Consider the following 19,724-nt stretch of genomic DNA (forward strand, 5'->3'; position numbering starts at 1 on the left):
GCGAAGAGACGAGGAAGTTGGGCCGCGCGATGGAAAGAGATCTGCCTGGGATATTGTAGATGCATATCGATGACAAGCATGTGTGAGATTTCCCGATCGGTCTTCGGTGCCGGGATCTTTAACGAGCCGAGCGAGATCTCCAAACCCGGTCTCGCCGTATTGTAATTAACAGTGACATCCTATATATTACGGTATTAGGTAGTCCGCCTCTCCCGTAGTGGTCACCGTCTTCATACGCTTGATGTTCGGTCTAGCTATCTATGAAAAGCCCCTTCACCTGCTCGACGTACTCGGAACGAGTCTGGCTTCCAGGCATGCCGCTCTCTATGCTTTTGAAGATAGCTTCCACCGCAGATCATCCTTTCATCCTGCCTCTCTTCCTCTTCATCCTACGTTGAACTGCTCCTAACCAACTCGATGCAAAACTCAGCACAGAACCGCCCTTCCACCGTCTTCATCTGCGCCCAAACCTCCCTCTTGACCTCCTCCTCCACGCTGCGCCCATATCGCTCTTTATATACGGCTTTCACTTTTTCCAGATGCTTTGGCTCCCAATGCATTCTGACAAGTCTGGAAATCAACAACTCTGTCCGTTCTTTGCCCGGCGCTGTCTCGTTAATAGCCTGGTGAAGAAGAAGTGCGTCACGCATGGGGCGATTCAATGCACCGTTCAATATGTGTGCCAATGTCTCCCCCACCAAATTCCTCGACTTGGAAATCATCTGCCTTGCAAAGTTGACGCCGTATGTGCGCTCAAACAACCTGAGCACTTCGCGTAGATGAGCATCGCTCCGCAGAACGATGATTTTGATCATGTCCGTCTCGCCGCCCTTCGACTCCAGGGCTTCGGCCAAATGCACCACATCCTCCTTGATGAGTCGGATGTCCAATGGCGACGATTCTGGCATTCGTCTCTCCTCGAGCACCAACAAGATGGCCACTCGGAACTTGTCAGCTTTGAGTTCGGTGCGGATACACTTCTCGAGGTCATCATTGTATTTCTTGTCCTTGAAACAGTTCTTGATCTCGCGGATGTCGCTATTTGAGCGGCCCATCAGACTCTCAATCAACAACTCCCGTCGAGTTGCACCCCCTTGGTACCATGAGTTGGCCCAATATGCCTCGCTTTCCCATCGACCCAAGGCGGTCGTATAGCAAGCTTTCCCCAGGTTCCCGGGAATACGCATCTTGATGTGCTTGGCCATGTTGATGCCCTGTCCGCTCACTTTGGCGTGATTCTTGTACTCCGCCCGAAGAGCCAGCAGATCGTCGGTTGAAAGACGTGGCAGGATTTGCACTAGCGGTCGAGGATCTGGTGCAGACCGTGTACCTGACAGAGCAGCGGCGATACGTTTGGCATCTTCAGTAGGGTCGTAGAAGGAGACCGTCTTCCTTCTCCCGTTACCCCCTCCTGGCGACATTATGCTCCGAGAAGGTGAGCGGTCTCGGTTGGCACTGCCGGGTTCCCTGACTTCAACGTCCAGATTGGTGTCAAGTTTCGATGGCCGTCGCGGGCGGACGTCCTGGGTTGTTTCACCAAGGCTGGCACTCTTGCTAGGTCCCTTCATGTACTTCTCCTTTTCCTTTTCGAGCTGGCGAATCTTCCGTTTTAGCTCAGCATCCGCGTCATCATAGTCGTCATCTGGCTCAAGTTCGAGGTCAGACAAATCGGAATCGCCCTTGTGATTCGCGAGAACCAAGGCCGAAGGCATAGGTGAGATGGATTGATATGTCCCCTTGTATGCTTCGAGTAACGGTGAAGCAGGAGGCTTGCCACCGTCATGAGAGTTGTGCCGCGCCACTCCTAATGTTGCAGCACCCAGAGCAGCACTCCCCACCGCCAAAGCTGACATTCTCTTGGTTACGTCTTGTGGTGGGTTCCCATATTTGTCGTCGTTGTGTCTCCGGTCACTCCTGCCGTGTCTGTCATAGTCCTCGTAATAATCCTTGCTCTTAGGCTCTCGAGTCTCATATCTGTCGTTGTCGTGGTTCTCGTCCTTTGGGGCACGAGTCTCGTACTTGCTGCTCCTCTGGTCGTTGCCGTTATCCCTAGCATCTTTAGGGCGGGACCGTTCGTAGTCTGATGGACGAGAACGTTCGTACTCCGGTCTCCGCGGTGCAATTTCACTGGGGTCTGCATACTTGAACTGCTCAAGATTGGCGTACTGGGGACCGCTAGAATTGCTGTATGAATTCGTCCGTTGTGCCGCATGAGCAGCGCCTCCACCATTGAATGCTCCTGGGGCGGCGTATCGAGGATCGCTAGGAATGTAACTCATATGGCGAGATGCTTCGGGTCTGATCTCGGCGTAGGATCCTGGCGGATAACCATATGTTCCGTGACCATTCTGGTGATTGGAATCCTTGTCTCTGTACCTACGACGCGCATCTGAGTCGCTCTCTGCTGAATCGTCATGCTTCTTCCTGCTAGACCTCTTTCGTTCCTCTCTGCGTCGATCCGAGTCACTGTCAGACTTCTTCTTTCGGTCGTATCTCCTATCGTCGTCTGAGGGTGTTATCTCTTGTACTCGAGGGTCCTTGCTCGACCTGTAAGAGCGATATTTGTCCCCCTCATCACTCTCGTCCACATATTTCTTCGAGCTTCTTTTACTTCTGCGGCGGTCGTCTTCGTCTTCTTCCTCCTGCTCGTAGTATTTCTTGCTGGACCGTCTGTCCTTGTACCCGCGATCCGGCTCTGGCTCATCCTGTGGGTCTGTGTATTTCCTGCTCGATCGCCTGCTACTGTACTCATCGGGGGAGTCTCGGTCTCGGACGTCGCGTGAGCGCGATCTCGATCGATCTCTGTCGCGACCACTTGGAGATTTCGATCTTGAACGGCGGTCATCCCTCACATCCAGCATTGAGGACGGCATCTTTGACGGAGGTTGAACTGATACTCTCACAACTGCTTCCTGTGCACGGTTATCTAGCTCTCGCAGGCACCGGGTCTGAAGCAGAGAACCAGTGACTAAGAGGCGTGCCAGCAAGTCATGCGGCTCCTTTTAATTAGGATTGCTTCCTGTGCTGGCACGCGTAACGCTCATTCCATTTTGAAACGCACAATTGGCTGGTACAGTCAAATCGGCCCCCAAACCGACCTGGACACTGTGCATTAGGCGTGCAGATACGAAAAGCAGGGGGGCTAGTAAGGCTTTAACAAGGGTCATCAACGTGCAGCTTGCCGAATAGGTGGGTTGCAAAGTTTCAGCTTTGGATCGGTCGACCCGGAGCCCCCCGCAGCTGCTGTGCTTCACGGCGACCAGACTTGGGAGGCTGCTTCTTCTCTTTTGAGAATCTCTACGATCAAGCATTGCGACTCGCTGCAGCTTCAGCAGGTCCTCAGGTATTATTCCCACGCATCGGTGCAAGATGGCCCGAAGCTGTTGTACAGGCCATACACCGCACGGAGGTCTCCCCGCGGCCAGCCCGCTTATTGACAAAACGTCCTCATTCCCGTTTAGACAAAAAACTTCGACATGAGAGACGATAGTAAGTACGACGGCCGGGCGTTCAGGATATTGGGAAAGAGATAGACACGGTGATTGTTCTCGTCTGGGCTTGGGACGTCTTTGAAAATGGTTTCTGCACGAACTCTGCGGCCTCTCTTTGCCTCTCTTTCCGGGCCCATACGACTCCCTCCGTCTCGTCGCACTCTCAAGACTTTACCCCTCTTCTCCCTCGAAGACAAAACATGCGTCGTGACTGGGTCTGCTCGGGGACTGGGAAAGGAGTTCCTCACAGCTTTTGCTCTCTCCGGCGCCAGAGGAGCGTGCATTGACTTGTCTCTGAAGGACTGCGAATCGTCCATTGCCTCTATAGCCTCTCAAGTACGAGACACCTACCCAAATGACCCTGCTCCCGAACTTCGTGCCTACGAGTGCAATGCAACCATCGAGTCAGACGTGAAGACAACCTGGGCAAAGATCGTTGAGGACTTCGGGAAAGTCGACGTTCTTGTCACAGCCGCTGGAATCGTAGATAACGTCGAGGCCGAGAATTATGAATATGCCCGGTGGCGGAAGATGTTGGACATCAACATTGAGCAAGTTCAGCCCACTCTGTCCTCCGCAAATTATGAGAAAATCGAACGGAGCTGACTGCGGAACTCTCACAGCGGCTCATGGCTTTTCGCCCGTGAAGCTGGCAAGCACATGCTCCAACACAACATTCAAGGCTCCATAATACTAATTGCATCCATGTCTGCAACTATCTGTGTCCGTCCTCAAAAGCAAGCCGCATACAACACCTCCAAGGGTGCTGTACAGATGCTCGCTAAATCCCTGGCAACGGAATGGGGCCCACGGGGCCTCAGAGTCAACAGCCTGAGTCCAGGCTACATGAAGACGGATCTTATAAAAGGATTGCTGGAAAATGAAGGAAAAGAACTCGTGAGCAGTTGGGAGAAGGACATTCCCATGGGAAGGATGGCTGAACCTCATGAGCTGAGAGGCACAATCGTTTGGATGGCGAGTGGAGCGAGTAGTGTGAGTACTCCTCTTTCATCGAAATTTCTATATCCTTCCAGACGGAATTCCTCTAAGCATGACGAGTTTTGATACAAGCTAACTCTCGTACCCCAGTACTTGAACGGCAGTGATGTGGTAAGACAACCATTCTGTTGCTCTCCCCCGACTTACAATTGGGAACGGCTCTGCTGATGCTAAGGCTCCAGATCGTGGATGGCGGATATACTGCTTGGTAACGAAACATGGCGGTGGGACAGGATGGGGTAGGATGGATGAGATAGCTCAAGAATCCTAGCACTCAAGCTTTGGAGGCGCATAAGGCCGGCTGGAGAACTTCCATCGGCGGCCCATCAGCGTGTGGATGTCGCCGCTGCAGTATATTCTCGATGTGAGGTAGAACGTCGCTGGGGAGGTGTGCGCGCGTGTACAGTGAGGATAGTGGATTGATGTATACTTGGGTGGGTAAAGGTAAAAAGCCCCAGGACTGAATCTAGAGTAGTTGAGCGGAAATGCCTGAACACGTCATAATAATTTATAAGGAAAAATTTTTTTGGGGTAACCGAATACTCGAACTTGTTGGGATTTTGGGCATCCACGTCCTCTGATTGACTGTAGAGCTATTTGGATAACCCTTGACGGACATGAAATCTATCTATCAGATGGTTCATAAGCACAGCCCAAGTTCGAGTCAAATGACCATGCTCTTTTTCGTCAAAGCCAGTAGTACCCCGAAACGTAGCAAGTACATATTGGTGTCGTATCAAGGAGCCGCTGAGAAAGACAAGACCGATGATGATGGCAAGAATTAACCGTGCGGAAACCATGAAATCTCCAGGGTCAGGAGTAGATTTTGAATCCCGCAATTCATGAACCGTGGAATGAAAGCTCGCTCCTGAAGGTGAATCTTCCACAACCTCCGCCACAAGAAACAATACCACTGTGAGATGGATTGAATTAATTCCTGTGCAAGACATCTATTTCTTGCCAGCCTTGACAGCAGCCTTGGTGACCTTGCCACCTCCCTTCTCGGTCTTCTGGACGGATTCTGTGTATTGTCAGCACATGATCTGGGAAGAGGGGGAAGAAGGGACTTACTGATGACACCGACGGCGACGGTCTGACGCATATCACGGACAGCGAAACGACCGAGAGGTGGGTAGTCAGTGAAGGCCTCAACGCACATGGGCTTGCTAGGAACCATCTTCACGATGGCGGCATCACCAGACTTGATGAACTTGGGGTTGTTTTCCATGGACTTGCCGGTACGACGATCGATCTTCTCAAGGAGCTCAGCGAACTTGCAAGCAATGTGGGCGGTGTGGCAATCCAAGACGGGAGCGTAGCCTGCACCGATCTGGCCAGGGTGGTTGAGGACGATGACCTGAGCGTTGAAGGAGTCGGCACCCTTGGGGGGGTCGTTCTTGGAGTCACCGCAGACGTTGCCACGACGAACCTCCTTGACGGAGACGTTCTTGACGTTGAAACCGACGTTGTCACCCGGAACACCCTCGGCGAGCTGTTCGTGGTGCATTTCGACGGACTTGACTTCAGTGGTGACGTTGGCGGGGGCGAAGGTGACGACCATACCAGCCTTGATGGTACCGGTTTCAACACGACCGACGGGCACGGTTCCGATACCAGAGATCTTGTAGACATCCTGGAGAGGGAGACGGAGGGGCTTATCGGTGGGACGAGTGGGAGGATCAATGGCGTCGATGGCCTCGAGAAGAGTCTTGCCCGAAGCCTTGCCAGCCTTGGACTCCTTCTCCCAGCCCTTGTACCAGGGGCAGTTGCTGGAGACGTCGATCATGTTGTCACCATTGAAGCCGGAGATGGGCACGAATGGGACAGACTTGGGGTTGTATCCGACCTTTTTGATGAAGTTGGAGGTCTCCTTGATGATTTCGTTGAAACGATCCTCAGACCACTTGGTGGTGTCCATCTTGTTGATGGCGACGATGAGCTGCTTGACACCCAAGGTGTAGGCGAGCAGCGCGTGCTCACGAGTCTGACCATCCTTGGAGATACCGGCTTCGAACTCACCAGTGCCGGCGGCAATGATGAGAATGGCGCAATCAGCCTGGGAGGTACCAGTGATCATGTTCTTGATGAAGTCACGGTGACCGGGAGCGTCGATAACGGTGACATAGTACTTGGGAGTCTCGAACTTCCACAGAGCGATATCGATGGTGATACCTCGCTCACGTTCGGCCTTGAGCTTGTCCAAAACCCAAGCATACTTGAAGGAACCCTTGCCGAGTTCAGCGGCTTCCTGTTGAGAGTTGTCAGTCTACAGACCAGCCTGCGAAAATGTGTGGCATGGCACGTGACACGGGTTGTACCCCTCCCCCACCAAAATTTTTTGGGTGGCCAGAGTGGTAAATCCAGAGTGAGGGCAAACGAAAGGCGTGTTCCTTGGGAAAAGAGGACAAAATACCTTCTCAAACTTCTCGATGGTACGCTTGTCAATGCCACCGCACTTGTAGATCAAGTGACCTGTCTGGATGTGAGTATTTCTTTGTGCCTGCGGTCCTGTAGGGCTTCCTCTTACCGGTGGTGGTGGACTTGCCAGAGTCGACGTGTCCGATGACGACGACGTTGATATGAGTCTTTTCCTTACTGAACAGATGAAAGGCATGTCAGCGATGATGATTGATATCGAATTGAGGCATGCTTGGACGATGGAAGCCGAGCGCAGGCAGGTTTGGCAAGTGTGCTTACCCCATGGTGACGGATTGGAGTTTTTGTGATGGTTTGGATGAAGTCTTGTAGTTCTGTGGCAGATACTAGAAGAATTCAAGAGGAATGCTCAGGTACCACGGCTTGCGTAGAGGTGCTGTCGACTGATTAGTCTTTGGTGATGGAAAGTGTAGGGGCAGGGTGAAGAACTCACTGAGCGACGAAGAAGGGAGAGAATCAAAGTCGGCGAGAGTGTGCGGAAGATTTTGTAGGCTGGCGGGCCACCATGGCGAGGGACCAAGCTTGGCGTTTTTGAGCAGTTCGGTGGCAGTGACTCAAGGGAAAAAAAAAGCCCGTGTTGAACCGTCCCTCTCGCACTCCAGCCTGTCAACCTGTTCACGCTCACCATTGTCACCACTGTCTTTTGCGGCCCAAGCCCCACTACTGCGAGAACTTGCTATTCCTCACTTCAGGCAGCTATCCGTCTCGCCGTCAGCCCCCTGGTCGCATCTTTTGTGATTGGCGACGGCCATCAGAAAGCTTCGGCATGTGCTAGCGACTTGGAGATTCTGCTGCGTGTCAACGTCGCCTCATGCCAGTAGCAGCCAATTGGAATGCTACAATAGGCTCCAAAATTCCCCCCGAGGCTGCCATAGTCTATATCTGTGGCAACCCATTTTACCAAGTTCTAGATGAGTTCGCCATCGATGTCACCAAAAGACTCTTAACAGTGGTTGTCTTCTGGCAATTTTGGAGCTCCAGCATTTTCCCTGTATCACGGCTGATTTCTGTCCATTTCGACACGTAGCACTCTCCAGGAGTTAAGAGTCATCAGCTCCATCTGACTTAGGTCCAAACAAGTTGCTTGCGCCCATGCCAGCAACAACTCCTGTGCGGTATCAATAGCACTGACTCATCTTGCTGTTTGCGCTTCCCTGCATACCTTCCTGATGGCCCCCAGAAGTTGTTGCCTGGTTTTCCTCGACGCCATACTAGACTTTCTTTGTCTAATCCTTCGCCGCCTCCCACATCTATTTTGCACTGGATATCCAGCTACTGCACAGTGTAGAGCAAGGCTGCAGCTAGTCCCGACGGCAAATTCGCGAGGTTTAGATCCGTCGTTTCGCGCTCAATTAGACCTTGTCCGGCCATTGTCTTAGCCGTATTGACCGTACCAACTTTTCTTTTTCTTTGCCTCAACCTCTATCTCGACGAGGAGGCCGTTTTCCTCAAAAAAAAAAAAAAAAAAACATTCTGTCGCAGGTCTACGAGTTTGACCTTTACCACTTGTCTCTTTCTTTCTTTACCAAGGACAACACACTCGGTTGGGGGACCTTCTGTGCATTTTGTCCACGGAAGAGGGGGGATTATGCCTCTGGCTTGGAATCAGACGTTGTGTGAGGTATGATAATCAGTATTCTCTCCATTGTTTTCCGCATTCAATACACTGCCCATCGTCAGTACCCAAATGATAGCCTTGGGACCACCTCATAACATACTTTGAAGAAAGATGTAGGCGGTTCGTCTGCGCTTCGTGTCTGCAACTGGTAGAAATATGCCTTTTTGGAATCGCATGTCTCGTTCGGGCATCCTCCAGGGACTAGGCAGTCAATAGTGTCAAAAACATGCTTTTTTCTTGCTTCTTCTGCCGTAGATGGAGCATCATACCTTCATTGACCGGCAAATCAGACTGCTCCTCTCCCAGAATATCGTCCTTTTCTTTCTTCTTCATATATGTTCGGTCGTAGTAACGCCCGTCAAGGACGAATTGGTACGGGCATGTTCTGCAAGCAAAGGCGTTGCGACCATAAGGATATTGATCGTTTCCCGGCGCCCGGAGGATTGTGAGGCAGTTGTAGCAATACGGGCAGACTAGTTTCAATTGTCAACACAGGATCCCCGGGCGACCAGAGATATTCGCTTACATGTAGGAGCCATGATCGAGGAGACTCAACACCCTCCTGCAGGTAAAGAGCGGATAACTCGTTCTGAGTAAATTGCTGTAGACGTAAGTGTAATTTGAGCAAAAGGTGCAAACACAGCAAAATGAAGTTGGAGCTGGAGAGGTTCTCGGCAATTTTGCTTCCACGAGGCGCAGGCGGTGTCGAGGGGTTGGTGGGATGCCTGGATTGAAGTGTTTGAGAAGCCCCTTTGTCCACCGCAATTCAATATTTAAATCTCTCACTCTCTGCGCCTGTTACACTCCTTCTATCCTTTCAATCCTTCACTCCGTTCACCACGACCACGACACCTGCTCCAATCACTCCTCCCCGTGCCCTTCCGCGTCGAATTCGAGCGTAGTTACACGACATCAGTACCCCAATCCCAATTCCGCGAACGTGTTGCCGCGCCTAGCAACGTTTCCGCGGCTTTCTTTTTATAGACGGCGATCATGGCTGAACATGTCGATGTGAGCAGGACACCTACGTTTTCCGGTCTCTCCACTGACGAACTGGGCAGGGCGCATCCCCCAAAGAACAGATACTCGAAGCATGTCGGAGAGACAATCTGGAACTGTTTCACGAAGTGCTCAATGACATGAAGGACAAAAGCAAGGAACAGATAGCAGATTTTTTCAACGCCACCACAGACACCATGGGAAACCATCTGTTACACGTGTGCGCAAGTTACGGAGCTTGTATGTCAAGGAGCCTCCATGTTACGTGGGCACGAGATTGACTGGCGTTTTCAGATGATGTTATGGATGAATTACTCAACATTGAATTCCTCGAATGCGATCCCTTGAACAGAAGAGAAGGGGAGACGCCCATTCACTGCGCAGTCAAATACGCCAACGAGCGGGAAGTCGAACTGGGAGAGGCAATGGCGAAAATGTTGATCGATGCCGGAGGCGATCCTAGAGTCAAAGACAAACATGGCAGGAAACCTGCTGAGATCTGCACTCCAAGGACAGGGGAGCTTCGCAATATCCTCATCAAGGAGGAATACGTTCTGAATGAAGGTCTCAAGAACGCGGATGTCCACTCTGACGAGGACGAGGGAGATGTTGGGCCGCCTTCAGATTCGGAATGAATATCGTCAGATCGAAAAGTTATACATGCAGGCTCCCCGCCCCGGAGATCTAGCCCATGTCACGCTCTTGCCTCAGTCTCTCTGGCCTGAGGTTTAGAGAACAATTGCTTTTGGAAAGGCCCGACGATCACCAACCAACGCCTCGAGGAAACCGAGGCTCAGTTTCAGTTATTTGTTCTACCGATTGTTACGCGACCTAGCAGTTGTTACAAGAGTTGCAGTCCTGGTTCGGTGATGGCACAATGCGTTCCGACCAGCAGCTACGGATTCCGGGATATATGAAAGACAGGTTTTCCAGCCAAAAAGACACCCGTCCTGGTGATGACGGATTTATGAACACTGGACAGAAAGGCCGCAGCTGCTGAGCGAGGGCCCCAAGGCACAGCTGTCAAGATCTAAACAAATTTTAAAAAAAAAAAAAACACTTGAAATTTACGCCAAGTCCTCCGCCTCCTTTTGATTGTTGACCTTTTGTTTACCTTTGACCCGCGCCCTCCAGGATAGGATCAGGCATATGGCGCACAGGATGCCCAACCCGTCAAATCCGATTGCCAAATACCAGGCTCCGCGATAGCCTTGCAGCTGGTTTCGGCCGCCCGAGTTCACATGGACTTCGACAGTGCCCGCCATGCCCAAGCCGATTGAAATGCTATAATTGATGACTGTGTTGATGAGGGATGCCGCCAGTCCCTGATGTTCGGGCGGCATGTGGTCGGACAGCACAATGTTCCCGGATGGGAACGACATGTCCATTCCCCAGGGGGTGATGACCGCCGCCACGAAAGTTTGAGCCCCTGGGCCTCTTTGTTAGCGACACTGCTATTCGCCGTGGCGCAGCACTTTTGGAACAGCGCTCGTGCCAGCAAGTCGTACGCACTCGTCAGAAGGAAGGGTAACTTACAGTAGGTCTGATGCACGGGCATCGTGGCAAGCAGGACCATTCCAGTCAGGAACGCACTGATGCTGATGAGCATGATCCATCCCGGCTGGATTTTGGCGATCAACAACCCGGTTGTGATCGCCGCCATGCAACCAGACAAAGCCGTGGGAACGAGCTGCGCGGCTGAGAGCAGAATGGAGTGACCCCTCTCGAGCTCGAGAAATTGCCTGGGAGGGTTTCAGCAGTGGGCAAGAGGGGGAATTTCCAGAGGAAAACTAACCACAGGTAGAATACCCAGACTCCGAACGAACTCCAACCCAGGGCTTCGCATCCAAAGACGAGGTTTGTGTCCATTGTGAATGACGACATTGGCAACAACGGGAACGTGGCCCTGTTCTTCTCAAACCAGAAGAAGGCGACAAGCAAAACCACGCCGATGATCAGGAGAACGTAGACATAAACCTTGGCCCATCCGGCCGCGGGACCTTCATTCCAGGCAAAATTGAAGAAAATCAGTCCCACCACGCCGAGCACGGTGCCAGCAGCATCGAGCTCCTTGAAAGTCGCCGAAGGCCCTGCGACCGGCATGTGAGGAACAACGAAGATGACCAGCATTCCGATCAGGGCCAACACCATGGCCAAGACCCAGTAGGCCCAGGGCCACCAGACAAACTGGGCGAAGATGCCCGAAAAGACAGCCCCGACGACGAAGCCGACTGGGGCGGTGGCCCCGAAGATGCTGAGCACCATGTTCTTTTTCTTCCCGGGTGGATAGGTCCGAGCCAGCACCGCGATACCGTTCGGGAGCAAGATGGCAGGGCCGATGCCCTGCATGCCGCGACAGAAGGCGAAGAAAATCAAGGACCGCGAGAAGACGGCGAAGCCGGCGATCAGGGACCACAGCGCGAACCAGAAATATCCGATGACAAAGAGCTTCTTGTGCCCGTACAGGTCTCCCCATCTCCCTGCGGGAAGAATGAACGTCCCCACGGTCAAGGAGTAGCCGGCCGCAAGCCAGGACAGTTGGCCTGGGTTGGTGGTGTTGAAAGAGCGTCCGATGACGTGCAGGGGAGCAATGGACTGTGCGAGCGCCGATTGGGTCAGAAGCTGCGCGGAGCTGATGACGGCGATGAAGAGGATCTCGTGCGCCAGAGAAAATGAGGGAGGTTTCGTGGCCGTGGGCACTCGGGAGACCGTGTTTGTCAAGCTGTGATGTTGATCTAGCGTGACAGTCCTACCGGTCCTGGTGGTCGTGACGGTATCGTGTCTGGTCAGGTCTAAGTCCGTTCTCGCTGGAAGGCCATCTGTACTGATTGCTGTCCCTGAGCGTCTGTGGGTTGCATTGCCATTGCCATTGATCGGGATTTCAGACTCCTTTTCTTCCACCAGCGCACCAAACCGATTGTTTTCGTCGGGGGACGAATCTGTCCCCCTCTGTTGTGCCATTGCAGCATTATTCCCAGACATATCAACCAGCTGATCTCCTTCACTTCCCTCACTCTCTCGAGAGACTTCGGTTTCCCAAAGCGACGTGCCACCAAATGCCAAAATCAATCTACAATGTGTGGGAAAGAGAAGAGAAGCAATTCGCCCGGTTGGTTTAGTGGAATCTGGGCACCGAAGGGGGATGATGTTTACGTGATTGGGTGTGACGTCAAAATGGCGTTTCTGTTTTTCCTTTTCCCTTTCTTGTCCTGGTCCCAGTCTCGATAGAACAGGGAAGTACTAAAAAAAACAAAAATGGGGGGTTGATGTAAAATCTCGGAAAGGTGGGAAGGGGGAAGGAAAGAGGGAATGGAAGGCTATTATACTCGGTACTCTCGAGGCGAAAGAGCATACATACATATACACACACTTACACATATCCACTCGCTTGGAGTCATGGACCTGGCGGGTCGCCATCCAGTCGCCAGCCAGCCCTAGCTCGCGCGGTACCTAACATGTTTGATAAAGAAGTTGAACCCATCGTCAAACACCGGCGTGGCCTGCCAAGTTGGTTGGCTGGCTAGCTGACCGAGGATCTCAACCGCTCAGATCCGGGCCATAGGTAGATAGCTGGATCGAGAGATGGATAGATGAATACGTAGCAGCGTCGCCAGAACTCTACCTTTCCACTCGCGTACATGCGTACATACGTGATTGACCCGTTTTGCCTCGTGGCCGGCAGGTCCAACGGTAGTTACGATGAAAGAGAACGAACGAGTTACCTAGTAACTAACTGGTATCATACTTCGTACATGCGCGAACAGAGGTAGGAACAGTCTCGGGCCGGCGATATCGGTCACAACATAATAACGTCAAGCACAGAGCGAGGGAGGGAGGAAGGGAAAGTGGGAGGCGGGAGGCCAAAATGAGCCGTGGCTGCGGAAGAGAGGGTCCACTGGGTACATACTGTAGAAGTACTCCGTAGAATATTTCTCCGTAAAAACAAACAAGCAAAGCTTGCGCAATCAGGGCGGCGGGTGAGAACTCCCTGTTTCCTCTGGCAGGAAGAATCACCAAAACGCAAACCACCACTAAACAAGCAAGCATTTAGCGAGGAACTCCGGGCCGTGTTCGCTTGACGTCATCAGAATCGAGCGGCGTTATGCGCCTGGTGGATGTGGCGGATCACTGCGATAAAACTCGGCATACCCAGTACGCCGGCCTCGCTGAGAAAACGTCGACATATTAGTACATACAAGGAGGTAGTATTATCAAAACAAGCGGTCCACAAATGGGGAAATAATCGGGTGATGATAAATGGGCGAGATCCATGGCGGAAGGCTCTTCCGCTCAATGTAACCTCCCACGGAGGTCTCTGTAGGTACTGAAGTGAGGAAGCAGGAAAATTCTCCCTAGGTATATTTATGAGCTCCGATGAAAACTCGTATTTCGAAAGGGGGCTGTCAACGTCGATCTGTGTTGTGAGATCCCTTAGCTACTCCAACTCGTACTGCGGAGAGTGTATCGCTATGTTCGCCCAATATAGTTCAACTATGGGCAACATAATAAGTCTTTCTTGATGTACGTGATTCCGCATCCAGATCTGTGTATCCCTTCGCCATTTTCCTGAATTGTTTAGAGGGATTCTGGAGGTAAATCCCGTCTGAATCCGTCTGCTGAATTGTCCACAGTGGTACCAACTGAATAGTCTCCTCCAGCGTTGACTTTCATACCTGATGGAGAAGCCTTCCGTTTTGCGCGATCGCGTTGTGCTTCCAGCAGCAACTTCGTCACCTCAACAAGGTCCAGGCTTCGAGCAATCTGGAGCGACGTTCTGTTCTTGACGTTGGGAGCTTCGAGATCCACCTCGTCTATCGACACCAAGAATTTGACCACTTCGACGGCATTTGCCTGAATCGCCCCATGGAGAGGTGTTCTTCCTCGCAGGTCCTTACAATTCAACCCGAGCCTTGTCATGTCCAAAGTCTTGCCTTTTGATATTGTGTCCATTGTCCAAAAAATCAAAAGCAGCCCTACCACCGCGGCATTACCCCTCGATGCTCCCCATGATATAGGTGTCCGTCCGCTTAAGTCCTTGGATTCAGTGTCCACTTTGCCGGTCTCGAGCAGCAGCTTCACCACTGTCTCATGTCCAGCGCGTGCCGCCCATGCCAAGGGTGTTAAGCCGTCTGAGTCTGCGGAGTCAACGTCTATTTTGCCGGTCTCGAGCAGTAACTCCACCACCGCCCCACGTCCCCTGCTGGCAGCCAGCAACAGCGGCGTCTGTCCAAAGTCATTCTTGGCTTGGATATCCGCCTTGCTCGCCTGAAGTAGCAGCTGGACTACGCCCGCATGTCCACGAAGTGCGGCCAGTGACAGCGGCGTCTGCCCCAAATCGTTTTTGGAGTTGACGTTCATCTTCTGTGTGATTAACAAGATCTTCACAATGTCAACCTTGTCATGCTCCGCGGCCCAGTGCAGAAGCGTCTGATCTCTGTCAACGGCGCTAACCAAGCACGTCCTAAGTGCAGTCTCTCGTTCTTCGGTTGTCACATAGAGTACGTCACTTTGAATAGTGCCGTTAGAAGGAAGGTCGTCTCTACCTGTCATCAGGAGAGCATTGAGAGCTTGCTCATTCCTCCGGGCTATTGCTGCATTCAGGGGATAGCCGTAATACCCACCCTTGATGTCTATATGTGGCACCCTTCTGGCTTCAATCCCAATGAGATTCAAGGCGCCTTCGTAGACGAAAATATACAAGGGGCTAACGGAGGAACCGTAGCGTTGAGTCTTGTCCCCAACAAATAGGTCACTGAGGACCATCCAACGTCTGCAAGAAAATTCCTCGACAAAGCTTTCTTGTTCCAGTCCGTGTTCTGCCGCCGTGTCGGCATGGAAGAGTATGCTGCGGACCGCGTACTCTAGAAATGGATGGGCTTTGGAAGCCAGGCGGGGCCCGTCGTCAACCAGCTTTGCCAGAGATTTGGAGTGAAATGTCGTTTCCAAGTCTATATCCTGAGGGACAATGACATCGATATAATCTTGACAACATTTCTTCAGTCTCTCATGACTAGTTCCAGAGAAGTTCAACGCAAGGTTTGCTCGAAGTCGTCCAAGACTGTTAGTCTTGAGAAGGTAGTTCCGCACCGACTCATGAATGAATTGGACCGTTTTCACCTCGCCTTTTGTGAGTTCTACGAGTCCTTTGGAGAATCTCAAAATGAAATTTCGAAGACTCTCTGGGTCAACATCTTCGGGAGCTATTTCTGCAATCGAGCAAGGTTCAACACCAGCCGAGACGGCATAGAACAGCTCGATGGGTTTCAGTGGCCGTTTGGCGAACAGGACCCATTGTAAGCATAAGACGAGACTCTCCACATCCTGGGTGTCTCTGGTCAGTATGTCATCAAATAATTGGTCCAGTCCGTCGGGAATTTCTTTCAACCGTTGCTTCAACGCGTGGAGACGGCCATCATCGGCGTCTTTCCTCAATATATGGACAACCAGGACCACCCAGAGAAAAATACCAGATGACCTTTCGCAGATTTCCCTCTTCACCTCATCAAATAGCTTGCTGCGTGTCACTTTAAGCTTACTATTGACATATTTTATAATGTCATCTTGGTGACCTTCCTGGTCTTCGAGGACGAGAGAAATACTATGCGCCAGTGTAACATGCGGATAATGTCTGCTTGAGAAACACGTACGCAGTTTCAGTCCAGATAAGGCCGCAAGGTCGCCGAGGTGCTCGAAGAACGCAATCATTCCACGGACTTGCATTTCCTCACATTCGTCCACAGCATCTATGAAGCACATCAGAGAGCGATGGCCGAGCCGTTTGACGGCGTGCCCAAACAGACTCTGTAGAGCTTCCACATCCCATACATACGAGGATCGGTCGTCTGAAAACTTCGGCGGTCGCAAAGCGAAGACTTCCTGCAGATCCGTGAATTCGTCGAGAAGCTGGAACAAGAGTGATCGGTACATTCCCACTACAGTCTTCTCAAGCTCCGCGCCTCGTGCGTGGAAAAAGAATTTTATGACGGTGGTGTCGGCCACCTTCCATTTCGTCGCTTCCAAAGCAAATTTCATTATCGTCGACTTGCCACAGCCTGGATGCCCATTGATCCAGAAGAAACCATGGTGTTCGGGCAGTTTGTCCAACTCCAGCCAATCTCGATATTCTGGCCGGTCAAGGAGCCATCCGCAGGTCTCAGAATGCGCGTCTTGGATAGTGGCGTGGCGGGCATCAATTTCACGAAAGTTTAAGGATTCATGATAGGACCTTAGTTGTTCCGGTGTAAGTGATGACTTTGTGTACAATGATGATGGGTCGAGTCCATTCTTCGGAGCTGAGCCTTGGCTATCCGCACGGCTTTGCGACTCACTTGTTTGCGACACCTCCGGGCTGTTTTTGAAGGCACCGTTGGTTTCAATAGGCGGCCTAGGATTTGATTCGTCATCTAGATTCCGAAAAACCGTAGGAACGTACGAAAGGATGTCTTTAGCACATGCTGCGGCAGCTGCCGCTGCGAACGGTTGCCAGCTTTTGTTCTTGTGGGAGTCAGCGTAATCACAGATGCCTCGAACCACGAGACAGGGAAAGATGTTCATCAAGCCGGCTGCCTCCATTTCGAAGCATAGGACGCCTCCGTGTTCAGCGCTCACGCGGTCTCGTGTCAAGCCATCTTTGATAACTTGATTTCCAGATGCAATTGTGCCGAAGTGGATGACAACGTCGTCCTGGCCCGTCCTGATGGCCCTCTCAACTATCCTTTCTTTGAGGCATCGATCACACGTTTCGCCCACCACATGATCATAGGAGGCTTGAAACAAGTTCTCGCTGTCAGAGCCAGGACGGGGAAACAAATTACGCTGGTTCAATGATGTCATGTAAGAGCGAATCTTGCTGCGACCGGCAGTCATGGAAGCTCGCATATTTGCCACAGCTTGCAGAAGGATTGGATGTGGAGAGTTGAGATAGCCATTTGGTAATTGTTTCCCACCGGATCCAGTCTTGCCAAAGTCATATTGAACCACACCGCCGTAGCGACCTTGCGGATGACTAATGACAACATCGCCTAGTCGAACATCCACGCTCCTACTTGGAACGCCGCCAGCAATGCCCACCATGAACCCATATTGAAGGGCGGGAAAGGTCTTCTGCATATGAACGGCTACGGCCGCGGCTGCACTGGTCCCAAGCTGACCAGCCGGCAGGCATGCCACAGCCACATTGTGTTTGCCAATGCGCCCCAAAGTATATTGGGCCGCTTCATCTATGCGTTCGTATTCTTCGTCCAAAGCTTCTCTTGCGGCTGTGAGTTCAATAGGGAGAGCGCAGATCCAGCCGACTGTGAAATCCTTGATCCGTGCACGGGGCTGTCTCATCTCATCGCTGTATTTCAGGCAACAGATGGGCCGTCATACTTCGGCAATAATAAAGGGATGGTCCATTTCAATGCCGAGTGTTGATGTGAACGGCATAACTCTCACTCAGAGTGAGTTAAACATCGTAGGACGTAAGGGGCGGAGGCTACCAGCTACATCTCTCGGGTAGTAGCCGAGACGATGCTCGACTCCGATAATTTCCAACGTCTCCGGCGCCGGCGGCTCTTCGATATTTGGCTTCTCTGAGCTGCTCAAGGAGGTGATGCAGTCTGTGCAGTCGTAATATTGCTCTCGGCGTGGTAGAAACTGACCTGTTTCTGGGCCTATTTACGAGGCGCAGTTTCGTGTACTCAGGGACCCCTGGATCCGAGACCCTAGTGCGAATCCATTGTTCTGAGTTAGGCTTGGCGTTAAAGCAGCGCGCCGCACTTTCTGAGACCTTGTTAAAGCAGCCTCGCATCTTTCCTAAATTAACAGGGGGGGTCAGCTTTGGTCCTAGCCTTTAGACTGAGACACGATGACACGAAGTACGGTATATGACATCGAGATGTCATGTCGAGCAACCTATACAACCTGACTGCCTCGAAAATAGTATGCCAGATGACGACTTGAACTACATCTGAGCCGAAATGTGAGGTATCCACGAAACAATATCAAGCTATCAACATACCAGGCGAGCAGGGTAGCTATGGAAAAAGCCAGCCGTCCAGAAATTGAGCAATGGCTATCAAACGCTCCGTATAGTAGAAAGAATCGGAAATCCAAGAGCTAGTAGCTGAGTGTATTATAGGTTCGAACGCCGAAATGAATCGTCCCAAGAGTACACAGGCAATAATTTCAAACTTTGTCGGTAGAGTCTATTGTCGGACGGCCAAATCCATGAAAGAAACGAATGCCCCTGCTCCTCAGGGGACTTGCTGACAAATTTTACCCTGAGTGACTTGATCCCGCTCCTGTCCGCCTTCCACCCTTTTTTCTTGTGCTGCTCGATCTGGAGCTGCCTCCATGCCCGGAGCGATGCCCAAATCCATAGCAGGATTCGTATTTGTGCCGCCATATGCCACAGTGCCAGTGGCGCCGCGGACGCCGTTCGAAGCCACCGAGGTAGTTACGGGCTGGCAGGGGTGAACTCTACCGAATGGCATGGCCCTCCCTAATCTCAACATCTCTCTATTGCTTGGGATACCGTCCCCAGCGCTGAAGACAGCCTGTTGGACCGCGGCGGTCTTGTCCAGTTGGAAACCTGCTAAAGGCCGTAGCGGTCTGTATGGCCGATCGTCACCCGAAACAGGGGAAAGGGGATGCGGTGAAGTGGAGGGAAAGAAGAGGTGTTTCCCAAATGACTCCTGAACTGACTTGACCATCCGGTCAACCTTTGATTCAGACACGCCTTTGTCGTGTGGCGTTGCTTTTTGGAGAGGCAGAGGATATCGACGAGACCAACTAGGAGTAGGACTCGAAGCAGGAAATTCGGTAAAGTCTATTCCGCGTGATATTGCATTCCATTTTCATATAGTAGGAATCAGGGATAGGTCCAACGCTTCAACCCATGACTTATTACCACAAAAGCCAGTCAGACCGACCATTACAAGTCTCAAGATCGAACCGGATGAAGTTATAGAACTCCCAAGAACCGAGGAGCAAAAGAGGACACCAAATAAAGTCGAGAGACATATCTACTGGGCCACACCTCTCACAACGATGCTGCTATTCTCGTAGGAACAGGTACAGCCATCCACCATTGTGTTTTTCTCAGCAAGATCAAGGTGAATCCAGTCTGAGACCAAACCTGGGCCCTTCGCTACTCTCTCGCCCTGGTCTTCGTTTTGAAGTCATCCTTGGCAGCCAGC

The 19,724-nt window shown here is 51.8% G+C and overlaps 6 protein-coding genes across 6 annotated transcripts; 2 read left to right on the forward strand and 4 right to left on the reverse strand.

Moving 5' to 3' along the window:
• Positions 1–389: 389 nt before the first annotated feature.
• Positions 390–2,873, reverse strand: Z519_10649 (uncharacterized protein; the record flags this gene model as incomplete). Its single annotated transcript, XM_016768365.1, has 1 exon — positions 390–2,873. One exon carries the CDS (start codon positions 2,871–2,873, stop codon positions 390–392), a length of 2,484 nt encoding a protein of 827 aa, XP_016615272.1.
• A 702-nt stretch (positions 2,874–3,575) lies between these two features.
• Z519_10650 (uncharacterized protein) lies at positions 3,576–4,702 on the forward strand (the record flags this gene model as incomplete). Its single annotated transcript, XM_016768366.1, has 4 exons — positions 3,576–4,060; positions 4,115–4,484; positions 4,581–4,601; positions 4,673–4,702. 4 exons carry the CDS (start codon positions 3,576–3,578, stop codon positions 4,700–4,702), a joined length of 906 nt encoding a protein of 301 aa, XP_016615273.1.
• A 738-nt stretch (positions 4,703–5,440) lies between these two features.
• Z519_10651 (elongation factor 1-alpha) lies at positions 5,441–9,083 on the reverse strand (the record flags this gene model as incomplete). Its single annotated transcript, XM_016768367.1, has 8 exons — positions 5,441–5,511; positions 5,562–6,738; positions 6,904–6,962; positions 7,018–7,085; positions 7,188–7,252; positions 8,645–8,745; positions 8,814–9,017; positions 9,071–9,083. The coding sequence occupies 8 exons, from the start codon at positions 9,081–9,083 to the stop codon at positions 5,441–5,443; spliced, it is 1,758 nt and encodes a 585-aa protein (XP_016615274.1).
• A 454-nt stretch (positions 9,084–9,537) lies between these two features.
• Positions 9,538–10,178, forward strand: Z519_10652 (uncharacterized protein; the record flags this gene model as incomplete). Its single annotated transcript, XM_016768368.1, has 3 exons — positions 9,538–9,555; positions 9,606–9,783; positions 9,838–10,178. 3 exons carry the CDS (start codon positions 9,538–9,540, stop codon positions 10,176–10,178), a joined length of 537 nt encoding a protein of 178 aa, XP_016615275.1.
• A 432-nt stretch (positions 10,179–10,610) lies between these two features.
• Positions 10,611–12,504, reverse strand: Z519_10653 (uncharacterized protein; the record flags this gene model as incomplete). The annotated part of the gene is made up of 3 exons (XM_016768369.1): positions 10,611–10,972; positions 11,080–11,285; positions 11,339–12,504. 3 exons carry the CDS (start codon positions 12,502–12,504, stop codon positions 10,611–10,613), a joined length of 1,734 nt encoding a protein of 577 aa, XP_016615276.1.
• Positions 12,505–14,118: 1,614 nt separating this feature from the next.
• Positions 14,119–17,874, reverse strand: Z519_10654 (uncharacterized protein; the record flags this gene model as incomplete). The annotated part of the gene is made up of 1 exon (XM_016768370.1): positions 14,119–17,874. One exon carries the CDS (start codon positions 17,872–17,874, stop codon positions 14,119–14,121), a length of 3,756 nt encoding a protein of 1,251 aa, XP_016615277.1.
• Between the last annotated feature and the right edge of the window lie 1,850 nt (positions 17,875–19,724).

This window comes from Cladophialophora bantiana, assembly GCF_000835475.1.
Source record: "Cladophialophora bantiana CBS 173.52 unplaced genomic scaffold supercont1.19, whole genome shotgun sequence".
NCBI lineage: Eukaryota > Fungi > Ascomycota > Eurotiomycetes > Chaetothyriales > Herpotrichiellaceae > Cladophialophora > Cladophialophora bantiana.